The 20,804-nt window shown below is 38.7% G+C and overlaps 1 protein-coding gene across 2 annotated transcripts; it reads right to left on the bottom strand.

Moving 5' to 3' along the window:
- Positions 1-755: 755 nt before the first annotated feature.
- On the bottom strand, positions 756-19,524 carry LOC105702702 (ankyrin-1). 2 transcript variants are annotated; one of them, XM_012430466.2, is made up of 5 exons: positions 19,386-19,524; positions 10,810-11,153; positions 9,958-10,198; positions 3,889-4,132; positions 756-1,543 (listed from the first exon to the last, which is right to left on the bottom strand). In XM_012430466.2, exons 1-5 carry the CDS (start codon positions 19,410-19,412, stop codon positions 990-992), a joined length of 1,410 nt encoding a protein of 469 aa, XP_012285889.1. In that variant the 5' UTR covers positions 19,413-19,524; the 3' UTR covers positions 756-989. The 2 variants fall into 2 exon arrangements, with proteins under 2 accessions (XP_012285889.1, XP_012285890.1); XM_012430467.2 differs by lacking the exon at positions 19,386-19,524 and adding an exon at positions 18,541-19,271.
- Positions 19,525-20,804: the final 1,280 nt, after the last annotated feature.

The raw sequence follows: 20,804 nt of genomic DNA, 5'->3' as shown, positions 1-20,804 counted from the left end.
CCTTAGAAAAACTCGCTAGAACCGGTTCTCGCGGACAGGCCTTCCGAAATCCGCAATATTGACGCGCTCAGCTGATCGTTCGTGAAACGCTCTCCTCGCTGTCTCGCCAGTCTCTTTTTCTTTCTTATCTTTGAAATTTAAATTAATTTCGGTCTCAGGAGTCGTGAGGCTCGAACTCTCGAAGGATGCAGTTTCTCGGTGCATAGGCACGGTCAAAACTGCATACCATTACAATTACATGGACATACCATTGATCTAACTGTCGACGCCACAGTGGGTTCCTGTAGGTCTCTAGACTGTGGCAAGACACAAGGAGGACACAAGGATGCACGAACTGTTATATTTACTCACTAAAATATGTAGTAAACCGAAACGCTCGTCACGCTTAAGAATACACGACGAAGCGTGTCCCAAAGAAAAAGAGAGAGTGAGATATTTGACTGTCCTTGTATCTTTGTCGCATAGGGTCCAGTAAGCATTGGTACGACAAAGATAAGTAATGGCTGGCACTCCATCATTGTTCCACCCTCAGAGGAAACATACCTGCGTTTGTTTAAGCAATGCGTACGCATAATTTGTACAGTCCGAAAAGAAAGTTCAGTGGAATTTCATATAATGTGTGTAAATTGAGACGTCCTCATACAAGTTGAATAAAAGATTCATTATTTCTAGAGTTGATCAGAATGTACCGAACAAGTGTCCTAAGTGGAAGTATTATACTGATCTTAATTTTCGCATTGATTACAAAAGAACACTACGGTACAGTTTTTAGGTTTAATCGAATCAGGTACACTCTTAGAAGACTTAAAAAATGATTATAAACTTAGAAACGAATGTACATAACTTCACAGAAAGACTGCACACATGGTAAGTCAGACTGGACGGGATTATACGGTCTCTCTGTAGATAGAGGGAGAATAACTGCCTGCACGCACGTTAATGCGCTCTTTCTTACATTGATTTATAAACTAGACGCGAAGTAAGTTCATCTAATGGAAATCGTAAAGGAGGTAGCGTTGTAAGGTCTGTGGAAGTTGAAGTTCCCTAACGATTTTCGGTAATTTCATGCCGCACAACTTATGAACTATTAGCCTGGCTTGATGCGTTAGCGGTAACGGATTCCTCGCAGCCTCCATAACCACCGCCCTCTGAGCATCTGTTAAGCTACTGGACCGTCGAATCATACAAGGATCAAAGCTTTCTGCAGCTTCTAGGAGTGCTTTCAGCAATCGTGGCTTATTTGCTGTGTTTTGAAGGGAATTTAAGATTCCATGCGGATCGCGAAATTGAGTTTTGATCACCACTCGCGCCCCATACTTCAGTAACAAAGCGACAACTTCTACAGAAGGATTTTCGTTGGAAGCGACGTATTCTGCAAGTACTGGTCTCAGAGCCGGGCCATCATCGCTTCTTATCATTCGATTTGGATCGGCACCGCGTTCAAGCAACATGCAAAGAATTTCCAAACGATTTGGGATGTTGTCCGCGCAGGCAACATGGAGGGGAGATCCAATTATCGGTGAAGTTGCATTTACATCTGCGCCTGAAAGCAAAAAAGGATACATAAGAGAAACTGATTCGAATATATGTTTTGTACTTATTGTATTCAAATTGGTAAAATACTTATTCAATTAATTCGGAAGCTTTTTTGAGCTTTGTTCGGAGTGCTTTAAACAATTAAGGTGATGGTGAAAGACATCAAGGAATTTAATCGACGTCAGCAAAAAAGAATTGTTTAACTGGTATATCGTCCAAAATTTCCATGCGGCACGCTACATTTATATTTATATTAACAGCCAAATTGAACATTGCATGGAATGGCATACTCAAATTGTCGTCTCACAAGGAAACATGGTCAAGTGTCCCATCCCGATTTCGATCATTTTTATACATGTTGTAGAACTCGAAAATCTAAGCGGCACGTATTTTTTTTTAAGTGCTAAGATTGATATCTAGGGGGTGAAAACAACCCCTCAAAGTTTGATGAAAAAATCGATTTTTCTTTGTCTTTCATAGAAGAACTCCGCGGATTTCAATGAAACTTGGTATAAATATATCTCGTGTAAGGAGGATCCAGAAACGATACCACCCTACACGATTGCACCCTCTCGACGGGGGTAAACTACCCTTATCAATATTTTTTTTCTCTTTTTTTTCAACGACAAATGATCTGATCGGAATAAAAACTGCATGCCGTTATTGCTTGCATTAAATAAGAGTTTGTGTTTTTCATTTTTTCCGAAAAACCACCATTTAACACTATAAATATTAATCAAGGGTAGGTAGTGTTTTGTGTATAAACACTAGACGGATTCACATGAAACTCGGTACGAATATATTTCGTGTCGGTAGGATTCATAAACGGTACCGTCCGACACAGGAGCATCCCTCTAAAGGGGTGAACTATCCTTGAAAAAGAGAAAATCATTTTTTTTCGAAGACAATTCATCCGACTAGAATAATATTGATAAATAAGTAATTAATATAGAAAAATATTGATAAGGGTAGTTTACCCCCCTCGAGAGAGTGCAACTGTGTAGGGTGATATCGTTTCTGGATCCTCCCTACACGAGATATATTTATACCAAGTTTCATTGAAATCCGTGGGGTGCTTCTATGAATGAAAAAGAAAAATCGATTTTTTTGTCAAACTTTGAGTGATTGTTTCACCCCCTAGATATCAATCTTAGCGCGTAAAAAAGAATACTTGTCCCTTAGATTTTCGAGTTTTACAACATATATAAAAATTATCGAAATCGGGGTGGGACACTTAACAATGTTTTCTTGTCTGTGAAATTCAAGAAATCTCCTTGTTTTATGAATTCTGATATTCTAATTGACTACAGGACTACCTATGGCATTCAGCGGCAACTAATCTTTGCTCTGTTGCAAAAATGCGTTGTGCTTGGGTAGTGTGTCCCTTAGAATTAAAGGTGTGACAATATGTTAGGACCCTCATTATTTTTCATTCTGACGTGCTAAATAAGTATAAAAAATTTCGGCTCGATCGGATTACTCTGACCCCTGCCTCAGGTGGCTTAAAATTTCAATATTCTATAAACTAGTTGAAAAGTCTCTACTTTTGACCTTTCGATGGAAAAAATGTTTATAATACGTAATGGAGCGTCAGAAACGACCTTTAGGATATAATGTTTGGTTTTACTTTAATTTTTGTTACTTAAATTTGTTGTGGCTTTCGACAATGACCCGCGTTTTGCAAACGTCACAGTAAACGCGCCCCATGATCTTTTCACTAAACCAATTTGCATCTTCAGTATTATTTCATTAGCATCTATTAAAAATGAGGATTTTACAAAACGAACCGTCACGTATTACTCCAACCTTGATCATTTAGGAGAGTACTCTTAAATAAGGATTCTAGCCAACAATCACAATTTTAATCCGAAAACAGTTTGATTCAAAGTGAACTTTGCTCAATAATTTCATATGCGTAACTTTCCGTGCATCCTCACTGACCTGGAGGTGTCTTGAATCAAATCTACAATAGTAGGTTAGAATAAATTGTCTTACTATGTAATTGAGTTCCATTGCTCTATATTCTATTACTATATCTATTGTAACAATTTTTTCCTTAAAACGACATAAGCAGTAATTTCTAAAAAGTTTTCAGAATATCGTAACTAAGTTTCTTGAGGTAGGGTTTAGAGCCACCTTTCACATCATCGTAATTCATTAAACATCTACCCTCACATTTACTGCAAATAAAACGGTGCCATTTCATTTATGAATTATATTTATACGCCGGTTTATTCCAGGTATCCTAAGTTGTCGTTTGAAATCGACTCACTCATATCTAAAGAGTTCAATTTCTTTTGTAAGAAACTCAATTGCACGAGATACGGAGCAAAACACAAATGGGGCGCATACCTGCTCGCAACAACATTTCCACCATTGTTGGATCTCCCTTCAGAATAGCTAAATCCAAGGCCGTGGGTTTTTGGTAGTCAGGGCCAAGGTCCAATCTAGCGCCTTGTTTTATCAGAAGATTGATGACAGCTGGGTCACCTCCAAGTACTGCGTAATGCAAGACGGTTCGATAATCATGCCTGGTGTCAGTCACCGCATTAACGTCCGCTCCGTAGCTCAACAACAATAATACCGACGTTATACCCTGAAAATAAAGTAATTAGTTTGATGAGGGTTGCACTTGGTGTTCCTAACAGCAGAATGTATTTTCTTTGAATGTATTCTCCTTATGTCCTTCGAAAAAAAAAGGACAGACTTATGCGGCCGGTTTTCGGGCCCTAACCAGATATTGGTTTCGCGTCGGCGTGGCAGGCTCGGCTCGGCTGCCGACTCGGGGCTCGAGGGGCGTGACGTTCTCTTTTACTCCTACGGGTCGCAAAGACCTCGAACTTCCACTACCACTCCTAAAACTCCGGTCTCGGGCCTTCCATCTCCCCTGCTCTAAGGGTCTCGATATCGGTTTCCCGATGAGCGGATTATTGTCAATGTTTTCACGCCGGCGAAGAAGACTCTCTTTCTGTCCCGGGATACAGCCTCGTCCCTCCCGGTGTGGTGCTCTCCCTTGCTCTCTCGCTGGTCTTATGTCTCTTGACGGCGTTCTCACAATGAAACATTCCCAAGTGTCCGCCTCCGATCTTATTGATTTCCATATATGTCGAAGAACACAAAAATCTAAGAGACACTTGTTTTTTTATATCTGCAATGGTCCACATTTAAGGGATGAAACAACCCTCCAAAGTTTGGCGAAAATTCAGTTTTTATAATAATTTTCGTAGAAGCAGTGGAGGGATTTCGACGAAACTTGGTATAAACGTATTCCGTATAAGGACGGTGAAAACACAATATTGTCCAGCAATGCTACACCCCCCCCAAGGGGGTGAACTACCCTTCAGGCGACATTTTCTTGTAATATCTAATAAACAAGCACTCCTACTTAAGTTCCACTTACGCGACGTGATTGCTCACAAAAAATGAAGAATCCGTGTTTTTTGCTTTTTACCAATAAACATTTACACATCGGTTGTAAACAATGAATGTAGGTGGTATACGGGTATATTCCGAGTAGCTTTATTGGGTTATATCGTGACCTATTCATTGTACATAAATCTTGTGAACGTGCTAATTCCTCAAAATGTCGTTGGTTTTCATAATATGCAATTATTTACGAATATCGCTAACTCTATTATCGTAAAAACAGTAAAAATCCAATTTTACCGTTTCATCAAGGAGATTGTATTACTAGTTGGAAACGGGTGATGACTGCGTCATCGGATCTGTTGCGAAACTATTTTAGTCTCTTAAACTTTTTTTTAAATTTATTTATAAATAATTGCATGCTATGAAAACCATGGGCATTTTGAGGAATAAGCACGTTCACGAGATTTATGTACAATGAATTGGTCACGATAAAATCCAATATAGCTAGTCGAAATATACCCGTATACCACCTACATTCATTGTTTACAACCGATGTGTAAATATTTATTGGCAAAAAGCAAAAAACACGTATTTCTTCATTTTTTGTGAGTAATCACATCGCGTAAGTAGGACTTAAGTAGGAATGCTTGTTTAATAGATATTACAAAAAAATGTCGCTTGAAGAGTAGTTTACCTCCTTAGGGGGGTGTAGCATTGCTGAACAATGTTGTGTTTTCACCGTCCTTATACAGAATACGTTTATACCAAGTTTCGTCGAAATCCCTCCATTGCTTCTACGAAAATTGTTATAAAAATCGAATTTTCGCTAAACTTTGGGGGGTTGTTTCATCCCTTAAATGTGGACCATTGCAGATATAAAAAAACACGTGTCTCTTAGATTTTTGTGTTCTTCAACATATATGAAAATCAATAAGATCGGGGGCGGACACTTGGGAATGTTTCTTGTCAGTTGGAGTCGATCACCCTCGGGCCTTATCGCCCCTTCCTTTCGCGGCTGGCAAGGTGGATTGTCATTTTGTGACGACCGCGATCAAGTAATTGACAGAGGGAAAGGAGGATCGATTCCTTAGCGAGAACTGTCGTCTCGAATAAATGATGTCATCAACTCGTAACATTAACCGTTTCTTGTTCATGCTTTATACTAACACGTATTTTATAAACAACGTGAAAACTGAAAGATGATGAAACTTCAAATTTCCTTGGTTTAAAATAAAACAAACTGAAGGCATTAACATTAAAGCAAAATGATATAAAATGAAATGTTGCGAATAATATAAACTAAAATAAGCACAATAAATAGAGGGAACACGATTCGAAATAAAATTCTATATTCCCGAAGGAATTGAGATTCTTGCAATATGATATTATATGCAAACAAGTTGTAGCATATTTCGCGACGGTCGAACAGCCCCGTTACGTCCCAAAGTAAATTTAAATGGCAAATATTTCGTTACATGAATTTTCTTTCGAAGGATACCTATTTTGGATGAATTCAATTCATAAAAGTTACTCAGATTTGCGTTTATAAAAAACGCGAATAAGAAGTCTTTCTTATGTATACGGGTGCTCATTTACATGCTCATTTAATGATTTACAGGTGTCCATTTATTCGAAGAATACGAAGAATGGTGCAGATCGTAAATATATAAGAGACATGAAATCATGATTCCGCTTCTATGTCCAAAAGTGGATTGTGAATTTTCCTACGTCATTTCCCTGTATAAATGTTAATAAACTATTTTTTTTAAGCTAAGATAATATTCTTACTTCGCTTCAGTGGATGGAACAATTGAATCGCTAAGAAACTCGTTAACTTTTAATAAAACGCGTTTTAATATATTGTTTAAAAAATTCTGTAAATAATCATTTAACAAAAACTACGTTAAGTGTGTCAGAGACACTCCACAATAATATTAAAATAATTTTACATTACTTGTTTTTGTTTATAAACATTTATTTTCTTTAGGAAATGCATTCTGTCCCTCGAGCGATTCAAATTCCGCCTTGCTCCCACTCATAGTACGCCGCGCGGCCGGAGAGGGCAGTAGGTCCGGGAGGAAACCATTGACGAATGTCCAGTGTATCTGTCCTCCCATTCTACCACCTGGACGAGGGGGGAGCGCGACAACTAGAATATCCCTATAAAATGTAAGCGTCAGCACCCCCAAACGGTAACTGGTGGAACCCTAAATGAGGTAAAGCGGAGCGAAGCCCTGCCACATTTTCCTCCAGTCTATATAGCAACTGTTAGCGATCTAGGTTTATGTATAGAAACCTGTGGTCGCTATACATTCGCATCCCATTCGTGCAACGCTGGTGTAAGAAAGTGTAGCCCAGCTGAAAACGCTATAGTGCCCGATTTTTTCATACTCGCAGACAGCTATCCTCCGGATAAAGATATCTTCTAGATAAATAAAGGTTTGCTATTTGGAGGACAATTAAATGTTTTGGCCAATCTGATAACACCGCAAATGCGAGAAGTAGATAACTTCGTAAATTACGATACCCTTTAAATATCTGCGTCTATTGGTGGGAAATTTTGCATTTGATTTCGGGAATTAATATTAAATTATATTAAGCACAATCTTGTAGAGTATTTTTATTACATTATATCCTCCAACTGCTAAAGAAAAGTATGTGGTCAGAAAATAATTACCAATTTTGTATTATTACATGATATTGGAATAAGAGATACGTTTAACGAGTCAAAGTCACAGAATATGCATTATTAATACAAATTCATTATCCATTAGCTGGGGTTCGACATTAAATGAAAAGAGAAGAAAGAAAATTGAAAACATCTACACTTTGACTAAACTATCGTATATTTATCGTTTTTCATCCTGACTATAAAATTATTGTTCATTTGGTCATTCTCCGTGGACTACGCAACCAATTTATTAGGTTATACCCGTTTGTGGCCTATAGATTATACCCGTTTGCGGCTTATAGGTTATACCCGTTTGTGGTCTATAGGTTATACAAAATATTTCCTAGTGCTTCCATCGAGGGCGCCATAGCAGATATCTGCCAGATAACTGCTACTTGAACTACCGAATAACTTTACCCGGCAGATAACTCTTAACTGGAAGTGAAAAGAACTAAACTGAAAGATATCTTCCATATATCTGCCGAATAACTTTGTCGAGGACGTATCCGTAGGTGAAAAAATTGGGCATGAGAGTGCACCACACTCTGTGTCCAACTGTTATATTGTGGCAGAGGGCATTGCACACGGGCATAACGATACCGGTGATGTTCCAACGTCAGCGCAAGCGTCACCGTCGTACCGTAACTCCTTCATGTTACCGTGGACATGTCTCGCGGTCACGGAGGGACTAGGCGCCTTGGCTACTCCGCCCAGACCGTGTGATAGAAAACCTCTATAAAAAATTACCTTAATCCCAAGGTATGGTGTACTGTTACGTCCCACGTAACGCTCCCTGCGCGTGCATCGGCCCGCGTATCGAACTAGCCCGGGAGGCCCAGGATTTTCCTTCTTCAAAGTAATAGACTCATCGAGTCTAAAATTCATTCTTATCAATCCAGACAACCGAGGGCCCCCCATCTTAGTTCTCGCGACAGGCTGTCACCACGCTACGTAAATAGTAGATAAGTCGAAAGGGGTTCCGAAGACCTCGAGTCTAGCTGCTCCCCGTAATATTCAAAATATTTAAGACAAGGGGACCCCGCGATGACGGATATCACCCTTGCACGGGTGAGCTCGCGAGTCCCGGCAGAACGGCGACATTAACAATCTGTCCCCAGAAAAGTAAACATTAACTTCCGTCTCCCGAGGACACTTCTACTAAATTCTTCGCTCCGAACTCCTCTTCCTAAAAACGTATTTTTCAACCCCTTCCTCCAATAAATGATTTTTTTCCTAACCCTACTTCTTTCCCTAAAACATGGTTTTAACTCTTTCCTCCAATGGGCGATTTTTCCAAACCCCACCATCGGGGACTTAAGTCATTTTCATGCCCCACTGCCGGAATTTCGGGACTCAAGCGTCGAGGGTGGAAATAGTATAAAAGCTAGTGATTAAGCAGCGAGCGTCAGTTAGAAGAAGACATAAGTTACAGAAGTCATAAGATCAGGAGTTACAAGTCACAGTCATAGAAAGTTACAGTCATAAGAAGTTACAGTCAGACATAAGATCCGAAGTTATAAGATTACAAGTTATTAGACTCGATCATAAGATTACAGAACCTTTTTTCGAACTCTTACTCGAAGTTACTCTCGAAGACACATTCGATGACTCTCAAAAATACAATAAACCTTGTAAAGCGAATCTCCATTTTTCTCCTTTCTTTACACCAATATCGATAAGTCCGCATAGGACTCGCTGAGAGGCCCACAAGATTTCCATTTCCCATTTTCCTTTCCTTTACTTTAATCGTGAAGGAGGGCGCGAAGCCTTTGTGCGGCTTCCCTTCCTCTCACGGAATTCCTTTCCTTTCCTTTTCTTTAATCGTGAAGGAGGGCGCGAAACCTTTGTACGGCTTCTCTTCCTCTCACGGAATTCTTTTCCTTTCCTTTTCTTTAATCGTGAAGGAGGGCGCAAAGCCTTTGTGCGGCTTCCCTTCCTCTCACGGAATTCCCTTCCTTTTCTTTAATCGTGAAGGAAGGCGCGAAGCCTTTGTGCGGCTTTCCTTCCTCTCACGGAATTCCAACATCCTTTTACCCTTTTTCCAGACGTAACAGTACGCCAAGCGAGTACGTGAGAGTATTTGATTTTACTTTCACACATTGGTATCACGTTAATAATGATTGTCAACATTAATAATGATGTATGACATATAGTCTGATAAGTGTTACGAACAAATGTATGAATATTCCATAAGTGTGTTGTAGCTGAATATATAGATATTACTATATTAGTTGTACAAGCAAGAGCACTAAAACTTAAATCTCTCAAGAATCAATGGTACTAAGCAATATTTAAGGAAGGAATGAGCAATAATTTATTGCATGGAAATTAGAGTTGCAGGATTGTTCTGAATATTTTAAAAATATCTATATTTTTTTTACCTGCGGTAATCTCGCTGCCTTCATCAACGGTGTTAATCCTGCTCGATCTCGCGTATTTGGCTGAGCACCGAAGGCCAACAGCAGTTCCATACACTCTAAATCTAGAGGTGATACCAAGTTGATCTCCGACCCAAAGAAGTACCTCTTGTTTGGATTAGCGCCAGCTTCCAGCAAAGTTTTCGCCACGTCTATATGGCGATTTCGGAGCGCAAGTCGCAAGGGCTCATCACACAGCATGGTCCTGTATGAACCAACAAGCAAAAAAATATTCTTTGTATACATTATTAATTTTATTTTATTTTGTAAAACGAATAATAAATCAGTAGAAGTACATTTTCAATCGGTCGCGGATTTTGAAAATAAAATTACTTTTATAAAATGTAAGTATACATTTTTCATTGAATTTCAGTAGACGATAGTGAGGTTCTGAATTGGGTTACTTGAGTCACTATGCGAGAGCTTTCTTGGGATTAATTTTCACTCAAGCATTTTCCGGTATCGGCTACCATTAGAATTTCTTCGATCACAGCATCAAACAAGTGTCATACAATACACTCCCAACAGCAAGACCTCGCGTTTGTACTGTCGTACCCTGTGTGCTTGAAATTAAATCAATCGAGCCCATCCGGGTCCGTTATTGTACAATAAAATAAAGTGAATCAATCATCGTCAATAGTGGGAATGATTTATTGAGCTCCTCGGCTCGTGAGCATCATTTCCGCCTCCTCGACAATTCGGAACCGCAACCCACGCTTCCTGTCGCCTCGCGCAAACTAATGAGATTACTGGTAACAACACTAGTAACATTGGTAGTACTTTTTTTATAAAGATAAGTGAACGAAAAAGCCTTACCGAGGAAAAAGTTCCCCTGTGTCCTCTCGGTGATCCACTTTAACGCCATGCTTCAGAAGTAATTTCACCAAATTGAGGTACCCATGTTCAGCCGCAAGATGTAGAGCGGAATATCCGCACTCGTCAGTCGCGTTTATGTCTGCACCGCGCACAAGGAGTAATTGAGCTGCGTCTTCGTACCTCTGCCAAACGGCATAATGCAGAGGTCTTAGTCCTTGAGTGACTGGCTCGTTGGCTTTAGCACCACAAGCTAGTAAAATTCGAATTTCATCGAGAGGTTGCATCCGAATAATCGAATCAGCCAATTCCCGTTGCAACGGGTTGGAGATGCACTCCGCCGGCATCTGAAAATAACAAATAATTGATGTTATCGTTTTGGTCCTTAAAGTCTTCTGATGCACCAGTAAAGGAGTTTCGGAGTTTTCGTTCAATCGGGGATAGTGACATGAATTTGAGAGCGCAACCTCTCTCACAACTGAATGTTCCGTTATCAGAACGTCCTATCATTCGTTTCCATTTAAGGGCGCTCACCACTCCAGCGATTTTGCAGGGACTCACGGGGACAACGATTCCGAACGTATTTCTAAACCGATCGAGCTTAACGAGTGCTCATATTGAAGATGAAATGTTGACCTGTGTTTATATGGGAGCGATTTTCGATACGTGGTCATATTCATATAAAAAAGTGCAACGACATAATTTCAATGCCCCTTTAACTAGGAAGGAGGTGCTTGATCAAAAATCGTTTCCACATGAACACACGTCAACATTTTATCTTTAAAACGAGCACTCGTTGAGCTCGATCGGTTGAGAAATACGCTCAAAATCGTTGTCCCCGTGGAGCACCTTTTTCAGGATTTTCAAGTTTCTCGCGAGGAATTTGGGCATTCCTTAGCAACCGTTGCCGACTCTAGGCGGTGCGTCCACCTGACGAGTGCGGGCGGCTGGGGGTCACCCACGTTTCGGCGCCTAGTCCAGAGGCGTCTAGCCGTTGTGTGAGTCCTATACGTGCAAAATATGCACACATTTTTTGCCCGTTGCTAAACACCGCCCATTATGCGTCGCGTCTCCCTCATCCGAGTGAGAAAGTACATTTTGGTTACCTCCCACCGAATTCGATGCTAATATCATCTAGCGGTGGAAGTCATCGTCCCCACTTTGGTGGTGAACGCCGTTAAATAAATGCTTTAATGGTAGAATGTTTGAATTGCGACCATATTGTTGTAGCCGATTCGTTTCTACGATAGGCCACGTAATCCCATGTCCTGACCACACGGTCGAGCCGGTGGGAATTGAAACGCCGAAACAGGGTCCGATAAAAATTTTACCAGACGAAATTCAAATTTTTGGATCCTGGATACTCAGAGGTATCAACTAACTTACAAGGGAAGTCCCCCAACCCGGAAATTCCAAAAATTTTGAAACTTGAGGGATATTTAGAGCGTGCCTAGGTGAGTCACAAACAATTTTTTTTTCTCGGCGGAAAATCATTTTAAAGGGGCGATCCCCTAAAAATTATTCGATTTTCAGTTTTCGTTTTATTTCTCGCAAACGATGAGAGTTACGGCAAAATGTTTCCAATAAATGATCATTCTCTTAATAAGGGTTATCACAGGGTGAAACAAAAAATTAAAAAATTAAAACAATTGCAAGAAGTTAATGCAAAATTGTAATTAACAATTTTTATCAGTTTGGTTACTTCGTGAAATATTATTTTGAAAATATAACAACGCAGCCCCGACACAATTTTTGTTGTTAACAAAATTCACCGTTAATTGTGGAAAACCCCTTCTTAAGGACAAATGATTTTCAGATTTTCGTAATATAGTTTCGATTCACTATATGTGACACCAACTAATTTCGTAATACGTACCAATTCATATGGAACGAAATCTATTAAATATGGACAATATATAGTAACTGTCACATAATATAAGTGAAAACATATACTATACATGTGACTTATCCACAGATACAATAGAACAAAAAACTTGTTTTTTCGCTTGTCGCAATTGGAATGACAAAAGTACATCAAGTCCCGTTGCGCAATGCACTCATCATTGCATACCGTATTATTTTGGCTACTGTTATCTTATTTGTTTCATTAATCCCATACGATAATATGAATATTATGGGTATAAGTACTGGATTTTTCGCGACATTGTCAATTCTAAAGAGTGCAGCGTAGAGCGTCCTGGCTGACAGTCATTCATGAAAATGGTTTTAATAAACCCTGTAACTGTTGTTCTTCTGCTGATGAAAACATAGGGTTTTACACCCTATTCGCAAACATTTCCTAATAGTCATGAAACGGAATTGCATGATGTTTTGAGCGATGTAATTAGAAGAAGTCAACAAGGTTTCAATGGAAAACGACGTGACCCTGGAGTTTTTAGAATCTTGTAGACCGCATTCGATTGAATTTGTCGACGATGTAGTACCACCGATTATCACGAATACCGATATTCACGATTTAGATTTGCGGAAATGGGCATTGCAAGCCAATGAAGAAGTAGGACTGCAGAATTTCAAAGCGTCAAAGCACTGGGACTTGGAATTTTAAAAGAATGGATAAAATAGTGTCTCGGAAAATTAATAAAGTTATAAGTCGATCAACCGGTAGAGATACTGCGAAATTAGATGAAATTGCTTCAAATTTTGTAAACAGTGTAAAACCGTACATACAAAACTATGGTTCGGATAATATATTTAATGCCGAGGAAAGCGGGTTCACTTTGGAATTGCATTCTGATCGAACATTAGTTATACAAGGATCAAAAACGGTTGAAGGTGTAGTACAGTCATTATCTGCTATCACCCATAGCTATACTATACTTCCTATAATATCCGCTTCAGGTAAACATGTTTCGCCATTATTCATTGTATTAAAAGAACAAAGTGGAACTTTAGGACTTCAAGATGTCGAATTTATTTATCTCGCGGCATCAACTTCTGGAAAATTAACAACGGCACTTTTCCATGAATGGCTTACACAAGTGTACTTACCAAACACCGGACCTCGTAATGTGTTACTATTAGATTCATGGACAGGTCATTGCTCATCTTCGTTAAAGGAAATTATACCAGCTAGTAGAGATGTTGAAATACAATATGTATATATGAAGATTCTCTGTATGAGTGTAATTCATCTCCAATGACTTTGATCTTGACATATGGTGTCAAGGTAACCCTGCTGAGTGACCTCCGCAAGGTTTTAGCTGTTGCTCATTGTTTGTTAAAAAGTTATTAACAAAGTAATTGTGTAATTATGGGGTTTCGGAGACGCACCTCCGATGACCTTGGCCTTGATATATATTGTCAAGGTCCCACCCTGAGTAACCTTCCCAAGGTTTCAGCCGCGGCTCGTTGTTCGTTTGTTTCTCGTTGTTGAATATATATTTAAAGATTCGTGTATTACTGCAAGTATCCTGTACCTTGCAGGAAGGAGTTACCTGGGCCCAGGTGGCCCGTAGGGGTATCCGGGGTGCCCTGAAGGGGGTGGGAAGTCTCAAAGCAGAGGTTCCCTGGCCCAATAAGAAAAGGAAGGAACCCAAGCGAGGCACACCCTTGAACCGTCCGCTCAGGGCTGCGACGCTAACGTTGGCAGTTCCACCGTGCCGGGAGGGAGTCACGTACTCTGATTTGATGAGACGGATCACACCGAGCATCGGAAAGCCACGGCGAGATCGAGGACGAAATAACCCTCGCCAACCTGGGGAGGCGTCCTTGCCGCTAGATAGGGGCGAAGGGGCATTTATCCTTTTTTGTCCACGAGGAGAAAATTCCTGACGGATATTTCTGCTCCTTGGGGGAGAGCGAAGGTAGTGTGAGGTTTGTACCCACTAAAAACTCTCCGATAGCCTCCCTCACCGCAAAGTGGAGGGACTAGACCTGCCACACGAGTCATACAAACAGTGCGGCCGAGCTCCGTAGCGCGGCGCCCGACTCCCACAAGTGTGGCGCTAACCGATTAGTACGCGTCGCGGCCACTACGCGACTACCTAGGGCCCACGTCTCCCGCAGGTGCGTGAGCCTTCATAAGGCCAGACAATAGAGCACAATCAGTCGTAGGAAGGGAAGAAACCCGCCTACACATAGGCTCTCAAACCGATTCGCAGGAAGTGACATCGAATAACTATACGCGCGGATTTACATCTCCGTCCGATTCCGACAGAGGCGACACGATACCGACCTGTAACGTCGTGAATGAAGTGAAACTCTCCTCAAATCAGTCGATTCGAAGAAGGTATTTTTTTTAAGAATATTGAAACCAACTGCTTGAAACTTTGACACGTAACTCGCGATTATCTGAAAACCATCCTGACACTTTCAAAATCTGGATTTTCGACAAAAATCTTTTAGTATAGCTCAGGACTAAAATGGCGCCCAGCTCGCATATTTCGATCGATACATAATTATTAAAAACTCTGATATGAGAAACGAAAGTATCAAGACAATTGTACAACAATTTAGAACACTTTAGTAATCGAGAAACTCATATTTGAACGGGGTAAGGGCAAAAAAGTGTCTTATGTACTTCTATGCTAAACCGAAGGTAACATAAAGTCTCGGCACAGGGTGGCACTCTGCAATCAATTAAGGCATAAAAAACCATGAATCTGTGGGATTTCTGGAGTTTTACTTCGATTTCTTCATAATTATTGTACGGAAACGACATATGAAGCATGCCATTCAGTGCAATACCGAATATAATACTAAAAAACTATCAATACAAATACAAACGTCGGTAACGTAGGTACTTAGAAGAATCCGTGTTAGTGAAGTCGATCAAATTTTTCGACGTGTTTCTCTCCACCTTAACCCCTTGACATTCAAATAAAACGGAATTTGATGCGTCCGAAAAATACTATTTAATTTGGCCAGAGGCAGTTCTTGACGTTTCGGAGACGTCAAAGTCTAGAATGGCACATGAAATGATGACGTCTCCCAGACGGTATTGTATGTCAAGGGATTAATATCCTCTCTTCTGAAGGAAATAATTCGAAGGGACAAAGGCAAAATGATTGGAGGTCCATGGGCGGGCCTATTCCAAGAATCATGGGCGAGGAAACGCGAGCATTGTTTAGAAGATATGATCATTGCCTAAACAATTGATACGGCTAGACCAAGACTGTCCCTACGAACAGTGGACGGGACGGCACTTGGTCGAGGATCGCAGAACGGAACGCACGAATCCATTCTTTATACATCTGCTTTAACAATAAGTCAAATAACCATACCTGTGAATCTACGGAAAATATAGACTTGTCAATAGTAGATTCGCTTTGGGTAATTTCACCTCCTACAATCTGTGAAATCAAATCGTTGGACAGAGTATTCTCCAGATTGGGGGTACTGGTTCGTTTCAAATTTTACTACGTGAAGAAAATAATTCGAAAAGACAAAGGCAAAATGATTGGAGGTCCATGGGCGGGCCTATTCCAAGAATCATGGGCGAGGAAACGCGAGCATTGTTTAGAAGATATGATCATTGTCTAAACAATTGATACGGCTAGACTAAGACTGTCCCTACGAACAGTGGACGGAACGGCACTTGGTCAAGGATCTTAGAACGGAGCACTTGGATCCATTTTATATACGACTCTTTGAACGGTTATACATCTGGTTTTGAACTATAAGTCAATTAGTATTTCTGTAAATCTACAAAATATAGACTTGTCAATAGTAGATTGGCCTTCGGTAATTTCACCTGCTACACTTCTAATCTAAAATATATTCTTTCCATATGACTCATCATTATATTCGATACTTTAGATTCACTACTTCTTTGTGTCACTACTACGCATCAAATATTTGTCATTTAATCGTCACTTATTAATACGATAAACGCTGAGTGATTCCTTATCAAGAGCAACTTGAGAAGTCGGTACCCAATATTTTCACATGATTCCAAATAACAAAGCTGAAGTGTAAGTTTAAGATTTCGCGAAGTGGGTAATTACAAGCATAACGTCATTGAAAGAATTACACTGTTCTTTGAAAAATTCAGTAACAGATGATAAATGGTGGTTGTATATTTCTCAGATATATAGAAGTGAAAGAAAATATCCCGCTAAGAAGGTTGGAATTGATTGGAATTAAAAATTTTAATTCCGGTGAATACCTGATTTTTCATTTGCCCTTTATTCCATTGGTGATAAAAGAAAAAAACAAAATCTAATCTTGACCGGGATAATAACGCTTGTATTGTCAGTACTGAATTCTGATGCATAATTACTATAAAGGCCTTATTGACAACAAATGAGTAATTTTAACAATGTGTTGGTCCGGTCGAAGAAGTATCGTAAAATTGTTGATTACCGATCTGATAAGTTATCCTCGATAAGGAATCCCTTAGCGTTTAACATATTAGTAAGTAACTATTAAATGACAAACAATTGCTGCTGCAGTAGTAACGCCAAAAAATAGTAAATCTACAAAGTGTCAGACATAATGTTGAATGCTATAGAAAGAAGGTATTTTAGAATAGAAAAGAAGATATGAAGTGATATACATACTTGGCACTGATATAATTTCAGTAATTTTTTGCAGAAACCTAATGTAAACCAGAAACAGCGATTTTTGTAAGCAACATTTGTCGCAACCTTGTACATGTCAATGTTTTTTTTTGCATGAAGGTGTTTTTTTTAGGAGGGTATTAGACTCGAAACTTTACCGAGTTTCTTGATTCATATTTTGTAAATGAAGATTGTTTTCATTTCATGAAAGGTACAAATTAGTTCATATGTCTAATAAATTCGTGTTCAATTTACGTACTCATATAAAAGAAACATTTGTTTAAAGTTTGTATCAGAAATATCCACATTTTCCCCCACCAGTAAAACCTTAAACTAGAATCATCCGTGGCATGTCTTGTTTCGATTTTTGCACATAAGGATTGGTCATTAAAATTTCTTGATTCTATTTTGATACGTTTAGAAAAATAAAGAATAATAATACAATGTATATGCAAGTTTAAACTATTGAATTATGCATGCACGTTACGCGGAACGAAAGAAACGGCAGAACATTAAGGTGAAATGAAACACGTCGAGAAACTTGATCGATGTCGATAAAGAAGATTTTTCTAAATGCCTACGTTGCCGACGTTCGTTTTTATATTGACAGCTGGGTCGAATTATATTGGGTATTGTACCAAATGGCATATTCCACCTGTCGTTATCGTACATTAATTATAAAGAAATCGAAGTAAAACTCCAGAAATCCTCCGGATTCGTGCTTTCTGGGGCCCTAATTGACTGCAGAGGGACCCCCTGCGCCATCTCTGATTTTCAGGTTAATTAAATTTTCACTCCGAGACCTCGTATTCCCATCGTTTTAGCATAGAAGCGCATACAACACTTTTTTTGCCTTTATCCCGTTCAAATGCGAATTTATCGATTACCAGAGTGTTCTAAATTCTCGTAAAATTGTCCTGACCCTTTAGTTTCTCATATCAGAGCCTTCGATAATTGTATATTGATCGAAATATCAGAGCTCGACGCCATTTTGGTTCTGGTCTGGGCTGAGTTAAAAAATTTTGTTCAAAAATCCAAATTCTCAATGTCAGGACAATTCTTAGATAATCAGGAGTGACGTGTCAAAGTTTCGGACAGTTTGGTCTTTTACCCTTAAAAAAAAGTGTTGTATTAGAATCGACTGATTTAAAGGGAGTTTCACTTCACCTTAATGGAAAGAGCAATTGTCAACGGTAAGTAAAATAAAACTTACCAAGAAAATTACCGTTTAAATAGCACTTCAGTATGTGAAATTACATTATTCAGTATTTCTACAATTTTAACAAAGTCATTCAGAATTATTAAAGAATATTAATATCTGTATTGATCATATTTAACTGAAATCCTCATTTACTAATGTGAAATCAGAATTTTTAACAATAAAAACGGTGTTTTTTAAGCATAAAAAATATCTCAAGCATATGTTGAAAGAAAATTAATATATACTGAATATCCACTTTAATTATTATTAATCGACTACCGGTACTATTCACCATTTAGAAAATAAAGGTAGTTAATGATGGAGTTTTGCTTTCTTTTATGTGTTGCAACACGTCAGACGACCCTTTGAATCGTTTAAATTTGCTATTGCATGCCAAATGTGGTACACATCGAGCTTGTCAGACAAGGACGCCTCGTTAACGCCGTACGTCATATTATCAATCTAGGTTGTATAGTTTGTACGGTTTAGTTAATAAAAATTTACACGGACAATGCCTTGAGCTCGACTGCGACCGTATTCCAAGGCTTCCAAGGTTTGGAGCAAACCGATATTAAGATAAAAACCATATTTTCAAATTATTTGAATTTAAGACTACCGTGCATCAACACTATGGCCGACTCTACGGGGCTCTTTGTTATGCAATTTCCATAGTCTACGACAGAATTTATCTTGTACATTAATTAAAAATCACAGCACTGTGCCAAACGGGGCCGATGACTGCTAAAAGCGTCTCCGTAGCTGTAGAAGTCACGATGGCAAGTCAAAAAAAGATGTCAATTTCGGACGTAAGTGGTCTCCGCACTTTGACATATCTTCTTCAAGTTTTGTTTACTTACGTCGAAGACAGTGTGATGCTTCAGCATGTGTAGAAGTAGTGCTGCTAAACTGCCTTCTTCGACGTAAAGTCGGTCCTATTTAAAACTTCGAACGGTAATTCCGCCGAAAATAACACAAAGGGACCACGGGGGAGCGTGCGCATCAACGAGGTCTAGAACTGCGCAATTTTTGCAACACTCAACGACTAGCTTCGCATCTTTCCCTCTTGTCTCTACTTCTGCTTTTGTCTTTCGATATTACATTTTAATTATCACGAAAACAGCTTAAAACAGCCTTTGCATATTTTCCTCCTTTCTCTATTTTTCTTTTTGTCCTTTCAATATTACATTTTAATTATCTCGTGAAAATAGGCATAACTTTTGAATGTATCAACGGAATGATCCGTACGGTATCACTAAAAAAAGAAACAAACATTTAGCTGTAGTAAAAAAACTTGCCAATCGGTAATAGTAGATGAAACTATAATTTACAGCTCCTAGAACTATTTGCGATGTTATACTAATAAGAGAATTTAGTAATAGAAACCATCGGAAACGTAACTCATAAATTATAGGATCAGTTACCATGGTTATTTAACTATAAAGATTATGTTTCAATTTGTTTATACTATAATAAATGAACTTTGTACTTAATGCAGGTTGGTTATATCAACTTCTAGTTTGTACTGTTATTAATGTCTTTGTTCAAGTTAGTTTCGACAGGACCGATAGATGGCAGGGCTCTCTCGCAAGTAACGTGGATAGTTCGTTTCTATAAAACTCGTTACTGTTTTTTTTACATTTAAGTCGTAATATCCTTTTGCTTCATTGTGGTAAATGGCACTTCAGCTTTACACGAAGGTTACTCCACCATTTCATTATTTCATTATCTCAAAGCTCTGTTATCGTTACTAGAAAACTATAATAAAAATATAATTGTTTATTTTATTACTTCCAAAAAGTAAAAGAATATTGCAACTCTTACTACATTTGTAGTTCAGAAAATAAGTTAATTTCACTAAATTTATCCTTCAGTGTAACCATTAAATTTAATTACAATGCATTAAAATATTCTGTTCTTACAATTTTGTATACTTTGGTAAATTTTATGATTATCATAACTACGTGTGTTTCGTTAAATATTTAATCGACAAATATGTTCCATCGTTCGGGTGAAAAAAAATATAATTTTCATTTATGTGTTTCACTAAAGAAAATAGCAGTTTTCTAGTAATTGCAACATTGTACATTTTTTTCTATGAACCTATAAAAAAGAATAAGAACAAATTATTGAACTCTAAAACATGTTTTAAATATGGCTCTTCTGACAATGAGTTTACAAAATTGCATGCTAATTTTCAAATATTTGATATTTATAGCTTTATAAATAATTTCTGAAAAAAATTCGAAACAAAAGGTACAAAGGATATGTGGATATGC

Source organism: Orussus abietinus, unplaced genomic scaffold (assembly GCF_000612105.2).
Source record: "Orussus abietinus isolate OABI.00-Male unplaced genomic scaffold, Oabi_2.0 scaffold469, whole genome shotgun sequence".
NCBI lineage: Eukaryota > Metazoa > Arthropoda > Insecta > Hymenoptera > Orussidae > Orussus > Orussus abietinus.
The sequence above is the reverse complement of the archived record's forward strand: the minus strand, read 5'-3'. Positions and strand labels throughout refer to the sequence as shown.

Bases quoted from the DNA above. Each gene is read 5' to 3' on its own strand.
- LOC105702702 (XM_012430466.2), bottom strand. From the start codon at position 19,412: ATGCTGAAGCATCACACTGTCTTCGAC. The intron at 11,154-19,385 runs GTAAGTAAACAA...TGTTATTTTCAG, and splicing joins AGCATCACACTGTCTTCGAC to ATGCCGGCGGAGTGCATCTC. The intron at 4,133-9,957 runs GTAAAAAAAATA...CTTTATTTTCAG, and splicing joins AGGCAGCGAGATTACCGCAG to GGTATAACGTCGGTATTATT.